Source organism: Thermobia domestica, chromosome 1 (assembly GCF_964235325.1).
Source record: "Thermobia domestica chromosome 1, izTheDome1.hap1.1, whole genome shotgun sequence".
NCBI classification, from domain to species: domain Eukaryota; kingdom Metazoa; phylum Arthropoda; class Insecta; order Zygentoma; family Lepismatidae; genus Thermobia; species Thermobia domestica.
The window spans coordinates 32,463,881-32,483,689 of NC_137454.1; the positions used below are offsets into that span (position 1 = coordinate 32,463,881).

A 19,809-nucleotide genomic window follows, 5' to 3' on the forward strand; every position below is an offset into this window, starting at 1 on the left:
AAACCACGGAGGCGTTCCAAGGCTCGAGAATAATACAACAGAGATAAAAATATTAGAGTAAAATTGCCATAATGTATAGAGAGAATCCCAAGTCCTGCAAAATAATCTCTCCCTGCGCTCTGTATGTGAGTGGGGTGGAAAGTAAAGTGAAAGTTCAAACGAGAACTCTACTTTAATTCGTAAATTAAGGCTAACCTTACAAATAGGTATGGTGTGGTTGAAACATTTGTTTGTAAGGATGGCGCTGTAGTGAACTAAAAAAAGAGAAACTTTTATGCAATGCGTGCTGGTTATTCAGAAAGCATTTCGGGGATATACATACACACCGTTTCGTCCTTCAAGCTCACAATATGACATGAATGCTAATAGTTAATCAAAATGTAACTGTGGTCATCCGCGTTAACTTAGTGCACCAATTCTCTATGCATGAAGTCTGCCTTCCAAACAGCATTGGGTAAGTCAAGCGTACGCCCGAACCGTTGTCCGGTCGGACATTGAAATTTTGAAGTTAGCCCACAAGACCCCTTCAGGGAGGCCACTGGGATCACAGGGATTATATCATTCGATATGCCCTATGATATTTACGTATTTCAATTTTGTTCCACTCACTTACCTTCCATGGTTTTCATACTACGGGTACTAGAGTTTCCGAACCATATCATGGCGGCCATTTTGAAACTGGTGCACAATATGAAACATCTTTTGGTACAGCGTTACTTAGTTTTCCAAGACCTTTCGAATGAGTTATTACTCGACCCATGTTCCCATTTGACATTTCAAAGTTTCCCCCCGTTACCCCCATTTACGGGGGGCGGAGAGGGGTACTTTTGGCGGAATTGGTTTTCCCCCTTAGCAATATATAACGTGTACTTCAAAAATTTCTTCTATGTTTTATCATTTTTCAGATATTTCCGTGGATTAATTAAAATGGCCCACCCTGTATATATATATATATATATATATATATATATATATATATATATATATATATATATATATATATATATATATATATATATATATATATATATATATATATATATATTTTTTCGGGAAGATATGGAGCTCCGGTTGCTAACACTTACTTTGCTCCAATAAAATATAATACATTCTGATGAGACAGTAAAGAGGATCACGCACAGAAGTTTCAGTTTCATCTAGTAGATGTCATCCGATGGAGGATGTTTGCTGGCAAATTAGGCATAAGTTCTATATTTCATGTCGCTTTGCTATTAAAAAAATATACGTCATACGCAGTGTTCGAAGTGAGAAAAAAAAGCAGAGGCGGTATGTTTTATTACGATTTTGACTCGACATACCGGCTACCTATATGTTGAAATGCATTGAGGGTATGTTGCCTAAAATATTGCATTTCTATTTACATAATGACTGAAAACCATTGGAGAGTTTCTCATTGTAACGCAGGGGGAGAAGATGGAGAGAATTTGATCCCCTGCCAACAACTTTCTGGGAAAAACTATTAAATATCCCCTTATGTTGTATTACAGAGAATTATACACGAAACTGCTCAAAAACCGAATGAAGATATTAACAATTTCATGCGGAAAAACTCCAGGTCTCCCCACTCGACTGTGGGGTATTCCAAACCCCCGGAAGATCCGCCCCCCACAACAGACAACTCCTAAATCCGCTCATGATCAAAACACGGGATTTAATGCATTACGACAAAAAGAGACACACACACTCATACATAATGAAGAAACAATTCAAATATGGCACATCAAAATATAAACTAGATGAACTTCTTTGAAGACAATTCATTTTAAAAACAAAAGATATTAAGAGTCTTCATCCCGGCGAAATTAAATACCGCTAATTTTACAGTAATTATGCGATATCTTCAAATAGATAAAAGATAATCGAAATGTGGAACAAGAGCGCCCTAGACAATATTATTTTACATGTGAAACCGTTATCACGACTCACTTATCTGCTTTCGATTTCGAGCAATTTTGAATATCGGCATTTATTTTCGCGTTTCTAAACAGCTGAAAACGGAAAGCCACTAGGTGACTTGTGATAACGGCACCTCACGCAAAATAATATTGTCTAGGGCGCTCTTGTTCCATATTTCAATTATCTTTTATCTATTGGAAGATATCAATAATTACTGTAAAATTAGCGGTATTTTAATTTCGCCGGGATGAAGACTCTTAAGAGCCGGCGGGAGTCAAGTGACCTTGACAAATCGAGTATAGAGTTTCTCCTTGCAGTTCAAAGTGTTTCCTTATTTTGGCAACAGATGGGGTTGTCGCTGAAATGCCGTCAAAGCAAATGCACCCGTCCTTTTCCTTCGTTTTCCCCTGCATGTGGTCAAAGTTGGACAGCGTAGGAGGGGGATGGTTACGGCTGTAAATGGGATAGAAGAGTGAAATTCTTTTCTTTTGGCTAAAAGAGAAACAGAACTGAAGAAACAAATAAGAGGAACCAACATGATATCAGCCGTCAGCTCCCTGTCAGAGAGCCACTCAAATATCTACAACGGTCACAAACATACCATAGAGAACTAAAGCACTTGTCGCATGTCTCTTTCTCAAAGGATTCTACCTATGGTAAATAACAGAATAGTGCGGGAAGAATCTGATATAAAATGAAGAACCATGCCAATATTAAAAAAACACACACACACACACACGGGAGAGTCGATATTCGAATTTATTTAGGGCCTTCGTGGTTTAAAAAAAAACTTGGAATTGAAAGGCAGAAAACCCAGACAAAGATTTGAAATGTATTGACAATGTGAATCATTTTTTTAGTGGAATCCATTTCCTTATTTTCTTTTCAAAATATGACCACCAGATTTACCCTCTCTCTCGCCTTCACATTCGAATGGTCCTGGGTTCGATACCAGTTGCTGACCATCCTGAGTTTTTCCTATTATAACAGGAAAAAGCCGCAATGTTACATTCAGCCTTGGGGGCCGGCTTAGAAGGACAGGAGGGAGCACATGCCCTGCTTGATGTTGGTTTTTATTGGGGGAAATAGACCACTTCATTAACAATAGAATTAAAAGATGTGTCACTCATGTCCAAAATTATTGTCGCATGTCTATAAATATGTTATTGTAGGAATATAATTTGATAACGAATTCACCCGGTATTTCTTATAATGTTAGTATGCGTACAATCGGCAAAGACATGTATGTGGCAAATTTCATGTCAAAAGAGCAGTAAATAAGAACAATAAAACGAAAACAAAACTTTCGTGTCCATTTAGCAACATTTTATTTTACTCATTCTAATCTTCGTATTTATAATTACTGTATTTTCCTATGAAATTTACCACATATATTTCCCGATTGTACACATAGTATCAGTATTAAAAGTCTCCTGCAAAATCATTATTACATGATATTTTTACAAGAAGACAGTTATAGAAATGCGACAATCATTTTGGACATGAGTGTACAAGGATGTAACAGGTGTTTGTTTCAAACATTAAATAAGTGTTCGTATAAATTGAACTTATTTCCTGACGTCATAGAACTAAGAACTGTTGCAGAGCGATGTAAGTCCGGTGACAATACAATATTCCATTCTTACTTTCATACTTTGCAATATATCTATTTATTTTAAAAGCAAATTTTAATATGTTTTTATTTTCAACTTCCTTATCCTAAAATAAATACTAGCCTTTAACCAGCCCTGGTATCCCTGGTTGCATATCACTTTAGGATTTGGAAAAGGTGTCCAACGAATTAAAAAAAAAATGATAAGACACCTTTTAAAGACATTCTTTTGTTAATAAATTCCCACTAAAAAGTTAAAAATAATTTTGTTTATGCAAGACTAAATAAAAAGAATGGAGTGCGTTATTTTAAGAATTTATAAAGTAACTGTAAGCCTATATGAGAGCGCATCCCTTTTTTTTTTTAGTCACGCATAAACATTTTTTTTAAACTTTTAAGTGCGACTTGATTAATGAAAGAATATCTTTAAAATGTTTATTATTATCTTTTTTTATTATTGTTAATGTTTGCGTCCTTGGCATAGGATGTTTATTTTGGTAAGGTACCGTATGGTACGTTTCTATACTACTAGGGTATATTAAAATTTAGTTTCCTATGCGTTACTACATACATTAAAAAACATTTTTTTTAAAGAATTACTACCGAATATTACTACCGCTCCGCTAATAAGAGGGAGACAGATTGAGGATATCAAACACCCCTACCGTTGATTGAGAAATATTTAGGTGTCGACACTGATGAGCAACATCTACATATGAATTTGAATGTTTTATGGGCTTTAGACAATTGATTCAGACCGGGAAACATGGGGGACAGAATGTTGGAAGCAAGTAGTCCAGTCCCTAGTTTGAATGCCTGGAATGAGTAAGGACTCTTCCCCCCTTGGTAAAACCTGCCGAAATTGGAAGCAATATCAAAGAAGCACTGCTTCGAAAAAAGAGGGAACAAACATGCATAAATAGTCAGAGTCGGATTTAGGTTTAGTGGGGCCCCAAGCTGTTGAAGGTAATGGAGTCCTTTATGTGTCCAGATGAACATACGCACCCTACATACAGCAATGAAGAAACTAGAGATAATTTAGGAAGCAGACTGGTAGAAGGAGCCCTATTAATTACACGAACGTAGGCTACACAGCAGGAAGCACTGTTGCTACGTATATATAAATTTTACTTTATTTTTTAAATTTTCTTATATTTTAGAAATCCAATTTTTCTTTAGATTTTGGGGCCCCCAAGAGAGCGGGGCCCTAAGCTATAGCTTGTTTCGCTTACACGTAACTCCGGCACTGTAAATAGTATACATATACAGGCGCGGATCCAAGGGTGGCTATAGAGGCTATAGCCCCCCCCTTGACGCTCAGGTATACACTGGATAAAATGGGCTTCAATCCTGTTTACTCTGGATAAAGAGGCAAACTATGGTTTACCTCCTCCCTTGATCATATCCTGGATCCGCCACTATATATATATATATATATATATATATATATATATATATATATATATATATATATATATATATATATATATATATATATATATATATATATATGTACATGTATGTATGTATATAAATGTGTGTGTCTAGTATGTTGTACGATGGAAGCTGATGAAAGAGCTTTATACCATATTATTCTTGATTTTTTGACAGGTAAACAAAGAATATTTCGGGAATTAATCTATCCTAAAGATTATAATAATGTATCTTATTTTTTCTCTTGCATGTATATTCTTAGTCCTGCAGGAAGTTTTCATTTCTTTCTTGGAATAGATAAACGAAGACTTTGGTTCGGCTTCTCCTTCACAAATTTTTGTCGAAAGGTTGACTTGATCGCTACAAACACAAATTACTTCTTCTCACAGAAACCATCTACAAACACACTGTACTGCTGAAACAGAAACCATCGACCAAAGAGGTCATAAATTTTGCCATTCTTCGTGTTTGAAGTTCCCGTCCTTCAGAATGATTTCCTTCCTCCCGCCCCTGTTAAGAAGTTCAAAGTAGATTTTCAAAAGGACTGGCTCCCGCTGAGAAGGAAAGGGGGATGAGGAATGACTATAGTGCCATCTAGCAGTTAGACGGCCAAGTACGTGAACACGAAAAAATCTGATTTCTGATTTCTGTAGATTCAATGATGAAGGATATAATTTCTCATCGATTGGGTAATGGATCTATTTGGAAACAGCGAAAAAATAGTACAGTAGCGAACAAATACAAAGATTCTACTCCATTCTCAAAAAAGTCCGGAGTTTTTAGCTCTTTTCCTTACTGTAAAAAAACAGAAGACTTTTCCGTCTGATTTTGATCATTTTCTTATGGGAATTTGGATTATAATTATCTGTATTTATAAGAAGAAAATATCACGCACAGCGTTCAAATTGCACCTTTAAAATGAGATGCATCATATTTAGTGCGCTACTGAGACATTTTTGCGAAAGAACGAAATGAAACCGTGATTTGCCTAAAAAATGGTTGAGATCCCATGTTAAATTGAACACCAATATTCCGGCCGCTGTGGCGCACTCCTTCTCCCTCTTAAGAAGATAACAAAAATGTCGGTGTTGTCAACTTAGAAATTATTTCTACATAAGAAATAAAATCTTTTTACGTGCAAAGCTATTCGTCAATTAGTGTGTATAAAAATGGTTTATTAAAGGTATTTAGCATTAGTTTCCAGTGACGGTATGTTTTAATCACTATAAACCAGAAGCGGTATGACATACCACCGCATACCGTCTCACTTCGACCAACAACGTAATGAAAACCAACCAACCAAAACAAAGTTATTAAAAGAAGGTTTGTTCTTGCGATATCTTAAAAAGTTCAGGAACTAAAAGCTATTGAGTACAAAGGAACATCACACCATAGAACAAAATACTAAATATGTATTTATATTTATATTACGATATGTTTTGTCCTTCGTCATTTTGCATCCAATTATTTGGAAATTTACTAAATGTCTACTGATATTACACTAACGAGAAAAATATAATTTATCTTATCATTATTTTTTTATATAGAAAAAGAGGCATTAATTCTGCATCCTCATCCACTCCCTTAACTGACAGGGATAAACGAAAGGGGACACAGTAAGCAGAGCAGATCAAAGTACAAAGTATAAACCTACGTCACAATATGTTTCATTACGTCGTAATACCAAACAGCTGAAATACGAACACCAAATATGATGACAGAGACGAAATTTTGAGTCTAAAGTCCAAATACGAATAAGACCCGGAACTGCTCTGATATAGCGAACTATCAATTGAATTCCATTTTATGAGATACCCCAAAGCTGTTTCCTCATTTCTCTTAACCACTGGGCTAATGGATGCATTTTTATTCTGGAGTTTCATTTGCTTTGCATGAGAATGTCATGTCGAAGGTATATGAGAATGTCAAAGGACATTATATTTTCTAAATTCAAATTTGCATCTGCACAAGTATTCACCGTCGACCAATTTTAGCAACAAGATTTTATTTTAGATATCACGGAGGGATTGCAGGATAAACAAAAGTGCGAGAAGTTGGTTTAAAAAAAAAAAATCAATTTGTCCACTTTTCAAATCACCTTTTCTTGATGGTTTCTATTATTATTTTCACATTTCGTTTCTAGCTTGTATTCCTTCTTTCATTTTTTTTTTTTTTAAATCTTGCATCGTTTAAACACAGTTAAATTAATTCGAGTAATATAATATGTTGGAATGTGCATTAATATGTGTAACTATAGGCTACGTTAAAAGGTGCAGCTTTTACTGTGCTAAAATAATGATAATAACAGGCTTCCAATGCTAGTGAAAAAAAATGTAGGAAATCACGACGAAAAAATATAGGAGGTTTCGTGAAGCTGTGAAAAAGGAAAACTTCAGTTATCCAATAGGTAGAAATTAAAGAAAAAAAATAAATTATACCAACTGTTATATGAACATATATTCTATTCTAAATATAACTAAATGGGTAATTATCTCGTCGCAAAATTTTGAACGAGTTTCTTAGTGTTTTCGTATGTAGTTCACCGGAACGACCATACGGAAAGTGTAAAAGCTGAGGATATTTGACTAAGCAACGACCATACGGAAAGTGTAAAAAGGATTGCATCAGAAAATCAGTGTTTGTAACCATATGTCTCCAAGATCTAAATGAATGGTGCAGCGGTGGCTCCGTGGTAGAGCATTCACCTCTGGTGCATGAGGTCCCGGGTTCGATTCCAGCCCCCGTCAAGTGAACCTTGTGGTGGACAAACACCGTGTGCGTGGGCTTTCTCCGGGTTCTCCCGTTTTTTCCAACTTTCTTCATTCCACCATTTCATTCATTATTCATCATCATTGTCTCCTTTAGCCTAACCGGCATAACCGTGGGACGTAAATCTCAAATATTTCATTTCATTTTTTCATTCAAGATCTAAATGAAATGTACATTAAATCTAAAATGTAAGCATTCTACAGCTAGCGTTTTACAGGTAAGATTTAACTACGTGTAACATATTCTACAATTATTTGCCTACAATTAGTGCAAAAAGCATTGATACACCTAAATAAATTATTTATAAGTCTTTAAAATCACTACTGCATTAAACTTTTTAATGAATATGACGAAACTAGTTTATTTTTTGTTCCATTTTGTAGGTGTATGAATACTTTTTTTTGCGCTAACTGTATATTGCTTGGTGTAATCATCTTTAGACAATAAGCAGGAAAGGACGAAACACAGAAGAGTCTCCATTCTACCACCCTACTTTGGAAACGAAAGGCCCTTCAACCACTCACACATGTTATTTTCACAAGTAGAAGTAGCAATGCCACAAAAATATAGGAGGTTTCGTTAAAATATAGAAAATATAGGAGTTTATAGGAAGAGAGGCAAATATATAGGAAAAATAGGAACTATAGGAGCATTGGAAAGCCTGTAATAATGCAAGGTGTGTATTTGTCATTATCCATAACAATAAGAATCTAAGTGCCTCCTTGCAACTAAGGCGAGTATTTTTCCATGTCTGTGGTATTAGGTTCGATTCCCGGTGAGTATATTTGACTCAGATAAATCTGATTAGTGATTTGGATCCCACTCCGTCCAATATATTCAGGATGAGGCAAAAAGATGTTAACAGTAAATGAGTGTTCTTTGTATTTATTTATTTATTTATTTTGCAGATTAAACCACGGCGTGCCGATATTGCATTGAGGAACGAATAAATAGCTGCCTGGATGGAGGTTTTTCAGTTCCCAAACATCGTATATGAAAAATTCACGCCTGGACCGGACGGGATGCACCTTCGCACCTAACAGTTTGGTAGGATCTACGAGAAGTTTGTAAAGACGGGGCCCGTTCAAGACGATTGCAAGGGAAATAGTGGTAGAAAGAGATCTGTCCGAACTGAAGAGAATATCATCCTCATCTAGAATCACCTTGCCATGCTCAGCACGTTCATGGAGGAGAACGCGCCACTTGCCATTTTCCAGCAAGGGTACTTTCAGCAAGACGGCGCCCCTGCCCATTATAATAAAATGATTCGGGATTACCTGAACGACACGTTCGGTAAACGTTGGATTGGTAGAAGTGGTCCTCTTCCAAGACCAGCACATTCCTCCGATCTGACACCATGTGATTTTTGGTTGTGGGGCATGGTCAAGGATCGTGTGTATGCCAGCAAACCTCGCAACTTGGACGACCTGAAGCACCGCATCACTGAGGTCATCGCTGCTGTCCCTGCCTAAATGGTCCATAAAGAGCCATACAATCAACAATGGATTAGACTCCATAAGTGCATTGAGTGGAAGCCAAATTGAAACTCTGTAACCAAATTCTTGCCTTGTAATTTCACGTGAGTAAACCCCCATTTAATGTTAACATCTTTTTGCCTCACCTAGGGTTGCCAACTCTGGAAAATAATAAAACCGATACCCCCTCAAAATTCTCTATGATATAGGTCTAAGTGTGAAGTATCTTCGTTCAGACCCATCCATGGAAAGAGATGTACTATCGTGAACAAAAATGCATTAGCACCTGTATTCTGCATATCCATATCCTTAAATACATTCACTAATACGCTCAATAGATACATTGTATTATAAATGAGAAACTGAAATCGGCATTGATAATTTTATTGTATTTTCCAATAACTGCCATTTCTTTAAAATTAAGGATGAATCAAAACATAAACAAAAGTATATTAATCTTTACGTGACAATTTTAGTTTTGGAAAATGGAAGTTATTCTTTAACTTATACTTCAACTACAAGAAATTGCTTTAAGAAGTCCTTTTTCACTCTCAATAAATGTATAAAATTCCTTACAAGTAAATTTCAAATTTTCCCTGATACAGTCTCTGTCATCTCTTTAAAATTATCCAAACAGATGGACAAAATATATTAATCAGTGAAAGGTGACAATTTTATATTTACAAAATGCAAGTTACTTTCTAAATCTATACTTCGAACTAGATGAAATTGCTTCGAACTAGATACAAATTTGAAAAAAAAAATTGCCATAAAGAGCTGGTAACAAGTTTGTACCGGTCACCGGCTTTAATCAAAATAACAGCAATACAGGGTGACCCAAACGTAGATATACACCCCTGCATTGATCAGTGTAACATTCTAGTTATGGGTTTATTTGCTTCGGCTCTTCCGAGCTTAAGATGTAAGTAAAATACATTAAGAACAAATAATAAAGAAACTAAGTCTGTCTGATAGATAACAATAAGAAATGATATAAAATGCAATGAGCAGATCAGTACGATACTGTATACCTACTTTTGGGCCACCCTGTATATCTGGCCAGGCCGGTGAAAAACCGGCCAGTTGGCAACCCTAGCCTCACCCTGTAGTATCGGTGCTGAAAATGCATGTCATACTCAAACAATGAGGACTGCAGGCATTGGCAGCTGGACAAAAATTAGTACATTAAGTAAGTATTCTTAGTTCGAAGCTATGTGATTTTTCACGAGGCGCCAGTGTTTTATAGTGTAAACTCCTCTTAACATCCAGAGCGCACATACACACACAAAATCTGTTTAAGTTGTTAGCACTGATTTTATATTGGTTTGAGATCTTTGTTACTTATAAATAGTACACCTAATCCGCAAATAAGAGCCTGGCTGTTCGTATTGAACATTGTTTTCGTATCCGTTTAGACTTCGAAGCTATGCTAAACATAGCCATAGGAAGTCTTATACAACGGTTATATCCATTCGTCCATCTCTACCAGACCAAAAACGGTCAGAGATAGCGGAAAATAATTGTTTGATATGGATTTAGTTTACCGAAGATACATTTTATCTTCTCCTTTAACCCTCTATACAAACCGGAAGTGCTAAAATATAGGGATGCGCACGAGACAAGATTTGTGGCTGTCTCGTCTCGAAAATGTGCTGTAAAAGTGATGCCTCGACTCGAAAAATGTATACTTAACTATTGGAAGGGCTGTCTCGACTCGAATTTTGTCAGGAAATTCCTGTCTCGACTCGTCTCGTGCGCATCTCTACTAAAATATACCACTCCCGGTTTCAACGTTGATCACCATACTGTGAAAAAGGCCACGATTTTTTTTTAATAAACTGGATTCAGTATTCCAAGAATATGTTCTATCTTTGCCCGTATCTCTCTGCAGAAACCGGAAGTTACTGTCTAAACAAATCTACAACTTCCGGTTTTAATATTCATTTTCATGGAAGAAAAACTCTAAAGAGATAGCGAGAACCTTTCTTTAAATATATATATATATATATATATATATATATATATATATATGATTCAATCTTCCCTAACATTTCTAACATCCTCTCATTCGTATTCCGCTCGATTCAGTTAATTCTCTCCATTCTTCTCCACATTTCAAAAGCTAAAGTTATTTTTCATCATTTTTGCATAATGACCATGTTTCTGCCTCATACAGTACAATACTCTACATGGAGCATTTTATGCGTCTTTTTCTCAACTCTTTATTCAAGGTCCCACAAAATAGTATTTTCTTCCTCTTAAAGGTTTCTTTCGCATTCCTATCCTTGCTTTTATTTCACGTTCACATTTCACATCGTTACTAATACCCAGGTATCGAAAACTTGTTACCAGTTCTATTTTCTCCCGTCCTACTTCTATATTTGACACTGACCCCTTCGTTCCAATCACCATGGCTTTTGTCTTTCTAACATTTTTCTTCATCCCATAATCTTCAAAGCTCTTCCTCAAGTTTTCTAACATCTTATTCATTTTCTCTTCAGATTCTGTAACAAGCGCCATATCATCTGCAACCGTATACACCCAATCATTGTACCTCCTACTGAAATGTCGTCTTCAGTATGTAGGCTCTTTTTCAGTATCACTTCTAGATAGATATTAAATAAATAATATAGGCGAGAGACAGCATCCCTTTCGAAAATAGCCACTAATTAATTTATTTTCCGAATCCAAAATAAAAATACGGATATTTTGTAACTTTTTTTTTTTTTTTTTGAAAGAACAACACGGACACAGACACAAGTCTTCAAATACAAAATATGGACGTCTCGCAATCGTGCATATCCGATACAGGACTAGTCTGCACTACCGAAATACCGTAAATTTCTTACATCTACTGCATATTAATGAGGATAATGAGAAAGACATATGCATATGACATAATTGGTGAAGTGAAACAGCAAAATTGGTGACTCTCGATGAAACAATGCACAATAAACTCCTCAACAGACCGAGACCAGGAGTGGAACTGGCGAATCATGTTCAGATGTGAGTGCATCAACAGTGAAGCCAGCGTTTTTCCATGATTTACTGCAGAAACGGAAACTTGAATACCCTTCTGTTCTTCGATTTATTATTAAGGTCGTTTATTTCAAGTTTAAAAACCATTCTCGACACTGAGGATAGGAAACGTATAGATTTAACAGTATGAACTGGGGATCCGAGCTCACAACGATATAATGCTTTAACCGTGTTCACAGCAAGCGTATGTGCCTGCCACTCGAGTACAGTGTAGTTCGCATATCCTAATCTGATAAACAAAAAGAAAGAAAAAAAAGAAACGGTTAGCTGTAAAATCGAAGTTGTAGACAGGGGCGGATCCAGAGGGGGCAATCGCCCCACCTCCAAAAGAGGGAACTTTCTTATTTTATATATATATAAATAAAATCCATCCCAAAGTTTGGAGCCCTTAAAAGTAGCAGTGTGACAACCCACCGCCCTCCCCAGAAGTCGGTCCTGGATCCGCCCCTGGTTGTAGCTATATAGTTTTCGTTTGTGGAAATTTGGCGCCCCTTCTCAGCAATGAGGCTATATGAGACGTGAAATTGTAAAGTGAAATCCGAACCACAGTAATGTCTTCAAACCTCAAAGCTTACCTACCACGAATCGAACGCGGGACCACATACACCAAAAGCACGCACTAACCACTGGACCAGCTTTGAAGGCATACAAAATTTCTGCAACGCCTGGTATGCTAAAGGATACAGTTGATAATTTTAAGTTACTCGGGATGATGAAAGAACCCCGAGATGACGCATCAGGGGTGTAGCCAGCAGGTTTATTAGGAGGGGCCCGTCGTTTTTGAGGGTGGGAGCAGCTACAATGCACAAAGCCAAAAATAAATAAATAAAATAAAAAAGTAGATTACTGAATTACCAGTATTACCAAACAACAGAAGTTTTTCCATGTCAAAGGAATTTGATATACCCGTTTTCGTTCACGATGCAAATTTTCGTATTGGCATAGATTGATAATTATTTTAAAATAGGCCTATATAAAATATTTTCATACTTCATATTGGACATGATCCGCACAGGAGTACTAGGTATCGATTGTAGTAGATGTAGCAAGCTGTCATTTCATCATTCCTCACACATAAGATACACCATACTACTTTTCGAACGATAAATAATTTACCGTAAATTATTAATTACACTACGTAAACTTTATTATTTTTAAATGACTGAAGCGAGATAATTTTACGATAATGTTTTAAAAGCTGGCCATTTGAGGGGGGAGAGCAGGAAATCATTTCAGGGGCCTGACTCCGATGGTCCCCCATGGCTACATCCCTGCGATGCATGGACAATGTCCAGTATATACAGTCAGAAACAATATAGGCCTATGTAAGTATAGGTTGGAGCTATCACTTGTTACACCTCCAACCTATACTTAATATTGTTTTTGACTACAACTTTACGTCAGCTTTGCATCTAACCCAGAACTCTTTGCACCAGTCTTGAAGTAATCACTATGGTACTGATTGTACCCCCTAAATGCTCAACGAGAGGCTATCAGTGAGTTCCTTTACTGGAAAAGGATCAAACCATAAATACATTTTTAGGTTAAAAGGTCAGGGTTCAAATGCATTCTTAGATCAAAGGTAACTGCCATATCTACTATAACTCACGTAAACTGTAATGTAACACGTATCATTTAAAAAAATAAATAAATAAAAGAATGCAATAGTTATTCTTACCCGATAAAGTAGGACCAAAGAACTTCATAGTACTGGATCACCTATCCCGCACTCAATCTGTTTCCAACACTAAACAAACACTTCGTCCACGCTACGCTCACCTGACACTCCTCTCAACTCTACAACTAACTTTATATTTTTATATTTGTATGTTTGTCTAGGTCAGGTACTTTTTAGTCGAGAGCACTGGGGGAGGGTGACCTTTGCCTCCCTTCTACATCACCGAAATGACTCAACTGGTGTTTTCCTTCCTTCTCCCCGCAGCAGTTGCAAATAGAAGAAGAGGGGGGGGGAACAAAAATAATTTCAGTTTGAGACAAAAAGAAAGCAGCTTAGAAGAAGAAGAAGGGATGTGAGTCATTTCCCTTGCGGCTGCTGACAAGAGCTTTTTGCAGGTTGAGACTGGAGATATCAACAATGACGTTTATCAGTTCTCATTCTTAGTATTAATAGATCTCTGCGTGAATAACTTTATAATGATTATAAAATAAAAGCATAAACACGTATACTATAAAACATGTAAGCATGCTGTTTGAACGCATAATTTTGCTGGCCTGGGGCCACGGTGGCTCAGTGGTAGAGCGTTCACCTCCGGTGCTTGGGGTCCCGGGTTCGATCCCAGCCCCACCAAGTGAACTTTGTGGTGGACAAACACCGTGTGCGTGGGTTTTCTTGGGGTTCTCCCGTTTCCTCCCACTTCCTTCATTCCACCATTTCATTCATCACTCATCATCACCGTCTCCTTTAGCCTAACCGGCATAAGCGTGGGACGTAAAACTCAAAGGTTTCATTTCATTTTATTTGCTGGAACAATTCCGTATTCTATTATTGTATGCACCTTTGTGGGCAACTGGCTAATGCATCCTGTTCTTTCTGGCGCACGCGACTTCGATTCTCGGTGGAAGCTAATGAGGATTAGATCTCTGGGTTTTTCGTATCTCTGGCCATGTTAGCCCGTTACATATGAAGGAGGACATCCCTCGGCGATCACACTGCTAGGGAGATTGGGGAGGAAAAATTGAATGGGGAGAAAGAAGAAAGCAGTCGTTATATGAGGTATCATTCCGATATTCGCCTTGTGTGAACGAGGAAACCTCACTTTTTCGAGCTAGTGTCCTCACCAGGAATCGAACTCATCGAACTCGGGACTACTTACTTCAAAGGCGAGAGCGTTTACGACTACGCTATGCGGGGCCAATCGGTGGAAAACCCATGTGACTCCCGTTAAGCTGCATGCCAGATCCCATGTTCAGCTAGTATTCATTTCTTTATGGTTATAAAGTCCTCCTCCCTGATCTGGTTGCTATCGCGCGCGCACCTTTGGTGCACAGTGTCCCGTGTTCAATTCCTGGTGGGAGAGCCTTAAAATTTAATCGCTTGGATTCCACCATAAATTGTGGATCCATGTCTCATGAAATGTAATTAAATCTTTAGGTAAAGGAAGACGATGATTAAGGTAAGTGAATAACGATAACATTGGTAGAATGAGAATGTGGGAAGAAATGGGAGTACCCCGAAAAAACTCACGTACACAATGTTGTCCACCACAAACTTCCTTGGCCGGAGATCGAACCAGGGACCCCACGTACCAGAAGTAAGGGCTCTACTCCACGTCTCAGATAGCCGCCGTGCTGAACAGAGAGGCTAAACTCACACCAATGAATATATATCTATAGTCTACGTCTCATACAACATTCATGCTGAAAGTGATAAACTGCAAACCAACTAACATATAGGTCTACTTTGTGTGTGCGTGGTCCTGGGTTTGATTTCCGGTGGACACAAATTTGAGTATAGGTAGGGCTCTACTTCAAACAGTAGGTTCTGTTTCATATAGCTTCAGTGCTGAAAAGGAACGTTAAACTCGAAGCAATCAATCAATCAACCTCGGTAAGGCCCGGGATCATATTACAACTATGAAACTATTCGAATTAAGAAGTAGCAAACTCACATTTAGAAAACCGGAAATAATAGCACTACTCACCGCACATTCAGTTGAAAGCAGTGGCGTATTAACGATTTTGTTCGGGAGACTTTGCTAACTTTCTAGGGGGGCTTTGCCGAAAATGTGAAAATTCTGCAAGATATTTCATATACTTTACTATAGTAAGTAAAATTTCGGGGGAGGGGGTCCTAAGCCCGGAAGCCCCCGCTAAATACGCCACTGGTTGAAAGTAACATGTTTTTCACTTGTACCAAACTTTAAGTTTGCACTTTTACAAGAGGTACACTATTGGTTTTGAGTCGTTGTCACGAATTACGTGATAGTATGTAGGTTTTGCATTTCCTAAATAAATTTCCTCCATGGAAAGAAAAATTTCGAGCTTTCAGATTTTGTTTTTCCTTTACTTGTATGATAAACCCTTCAGTTGTATTAAATTACAAATATAAATAAATGTCTACAAGAAGTACTCTAGAGGTTTCCGATTTCGATCGTTCTCATAAGTGACGTGACAAAATGTAATATTTGGTTTTGTCATCATAAGTTTCCTCCATGGAGGTGAGAATTCTCAGTTTTCGGATTTTCCCATGTTTATTTATATACTACAAACCCTTTTCTTTTTGTTAAATTTCAAGTTTAACGATGTATACAGGAAGTATTCTATAGGTTTTGAATCAAGTGACGTAACTACATGTAATTTTGACATTGTCTCCCGATTTTTCCTCCTTGGAGGGGGCATTTTCCAGTTTGAAGACTTTTTACTCTTTATTTGTATGCCAAATTCTGCATTTGTCCCAAATTTCAAGGTATTCAGTCGTTGTCATGTAACAATATGTAATTTTCAACATGCCATCTAATTTTGAACTAGAAAAACAAATCACTGAACAAAGGAACGTTTATTTTAACATAATAACTGTGTGAAAGTTTCGCCAACTAACTGAACATATTGACTTCATCATATATACAAGTCAAGGAACGTTTATTTTAACATAATAACTGTGTGAAAGTTTCGCCAACTAACTGAACATATTGACTTCATCAGATATACAAGTCAAGGAACGTTTATTTTAACATAATAACTGTGTGAAAGTTTCGCCAACTAACTGAACATATTGACTTCATCAGATATACAAGTCAAGGAACGTTTATTTTAACATAATAACTGTGTGAAAGTTTCGCCAACTAACTGAACATATTGACTTCATCAGATATACAAGTCAAGGAACGTTTATTTTAACATAATAACTGTGTGAAAGTTTCGCCAACTAACTGAATATATTGACTTCATCAGATATACAAGTCAAGGAACGTTTATTTTAACATAATAACTGTGTGAAAGTTTCGCCAACTAACTGAACATATTGACTTCATCAGATATACAAGTCAAGGAACGTTTATTTTAACATAATAACTGTGTGAAAGTTTCGCCAACTAACTGAACATATTGACTTCATCAGATATACAAGTCAAGGAACGTTTATTTTAACATAATAACTGTGTGAAAGTTTCGCCAACTAACTGAACATATTGACTTCATCAGATATGCAAGTCAATATGTTCAGTTAGTTGGCGAAACTTTCACACAGTTATTATGTTAAAATAAACGTTGCTTTGTTCAGTGATTTGTTTTTCTAGTTCAAGTTATTTAAGACAGCAAAGCTAATATGAACTAGGGATGGGCAAGACCGGTTTTTTATAAAACCGGAAACCGGTTTCTAGAAACACCGAAACCCGACGTTTCGGTTTTCTTCAAAAACCGGTTCAGATTTTCACCGAAACTGGTTTCGGTGAAAACTTTTGGAAAACACATAAAACTATTTCTGTGGAAACGGATTCGGTTTCCGGAGAACAACGAAACACTATTCTGGTCAGGAATAGAACAAATTTTGAAGAAAACCGGAACCGGTTTAGAAGAAAACCAAAACCGGATCCGATGAAAACCGAACCGTTTTTTGAGAAAACCGATAACCGGTATCGCTGAAAACCGAACCGATTTTGAAGACCGAAACCGATTTTTGAGCCCACCACTAATATGAACCAGTTAGTCATCTAACTTTTCTTCTTACAAAGGGAAGTTTATACTTTCCTGATTTTTTTCCTTTTGATGTATCACAAACTCTATATTTCTGCCAAATTTCAAGAGTAAGTACCCTTATACAGGTTTTGAATTAAGTGACGTAACTATATTTAATTTTGCCCTTTACCCCGAATTGTCCTCCTTCGGCAGGAAAAATTCCAGTTTTCGGATTTTTCCGTTGCTTGTATAAAATATCCTATATTTCTGCCAATTTCTAGTTTTCATACCTACAGACAGTACCCTATAGGGTTTGAGTAAAGTGGCATAATTATATGTAATTTTGTCCTTGCTCCCCTAATTTTACTCCGTAAATGGGGGAATTTCCAGTTTTCGGATTTTTACCTTTATTTCTATCACAAGTTCTCCATTTGTGCCAATTTTCAATTTTCCACGTCTACAAGAAGTACGCTATAAATTTTGAGAGTCTAGTGACGAAACAAAATGTGATTTTATGCTTGTCTTTTTTTTTTTTTTTAAACCATAAATCCTACCTTTGTGTCAATTTTCAAGTCTTCATGTCTGCAAAAAGTACCCTGTAGGTTTTGAATCAAGTGATATACGAAAATTTAATTTTTGTGCTTGTCCCTTATTTTCCTTCTTAAGAGGGGGAATTTTCAATTTTCTAATACTATTTTCCCTTTACCCGTATCACAAGTTCTACACTTGTGCAAAATTTTAAGTTCACATGTTTGCAGGAAGTAGTATTCTATAGATTTTGGACCAAGTGACGCCTACTGTATAAACTATATGTAAATTTTGAACTTGACCCCTAATTTTCCTCCTTAGAGAAGGAAATTTGCAGTTTTTGGATTCTTTCCTTTACTTGTATTAGAAATCTTACACTTGGGCCAAATTTCAAATTTCCATCTCAACAGGAAGTAAATTAAGTATATGTTTTGGTAAGTAATTAAGAGAGTCCCAAAATTTGTGGGTTTTGGGAGCTTTCACGACCATCTATCTTGCAAATTATGATAGTTGAAATCAATTATTGAAATTTTATATAAACCCCTGTTGGAGTTTAGTGCCTGAGATAATTTTCATTGCAATATCTTCATGGGAAGGGAAATTATGGATGTTCGAGAAAGGCTTGAGTTGCTTCGTGTAAATAGGCACACGGCGTGCTCCAGCCAGAGAACAGTGGCGGCGCTACAGGGGGTGAGGAGGGGCGACCACCACCCGAATATTTTTTCGACCCTCCATCGCCCCCACTTTTCTATGTACAACTGGTGAATAATAATAATAATAATAATAATAATAATAATAATAATAATAATAATAATAATAATAATAATAATAATAATAATAATAATAATAATAATATGTACAACCGATAATAATAATATTCAAAGCAAACAAGTGAAGTTGCCTCGCCTCCCCAAATTCTTTCTTGGCTCCCCTCTTGCCCCCATACTATTACGAGCCTAGCGCCGCTACTGTCAGACAACTTGGCTTAGTGCATGCCAAATTGAAATTTTATTTATTTATTTCTTATAAATCCAGATCTGAGTATGTCCCACTGCGGCTCTACAGGTCTTTTGAAGTTGCTAGTATGAAATAGGTTCTATCAATAGATTAGAGCAAAGCGCCTGCAATATCTGTCAACCCGCTATACGTAACTCTTCTACTGGTTGCCTGACACAAGGATATCAACCTTAGCAATCTCCTACCAACCATGTTATAAACTCCAAAACACTCCTAAAACGTTAATAGAATTTTAACAACACATTTTTATTCTTTGAAAATTTAAATGAGGACAGGTAAATTTATAGAAAATTTGCATTTGTCCAGGGAGCTTGTGCTTTTCGAGGTCTCATTGTCATTGTGTGTGCATTCCGAGACTACAAACATATAAAAGTACCATTTTAA

General features: G+C 36.7%; 1 protein-coding gene across 7 annotated transcripts in view; it reads right to left on the reverse strand.

Moving 5' to 3' along the window:
- The window catches only part of Hnf4 (Hepatocyte nuclear factor 4), a 242,135-nt gene that overhangs the window by 83,078 nt on the left and 139,248 nt on the right, over positions 1-19,809 (reverse strand). The window contains exon 1 of one of the 7 annotated variants that reach the window (XM_081756608.1): positions 13,925-14,111. The exons of the other annotated variants lie outside the window; for them this stretch is intronic. Within the exon in view, the coding sequence (XP_081612734.1) occupies positions 13,925-13,952 (28 nt within the window). The 5' untranslated portion in view covers positions 13,953-14,111. Of the gene's footprint in view, positions 1-13,924; positions 14,112-19,809 lie in introns of those variants that run through there. 7 annotated transcript variants of the gene reach the window in all.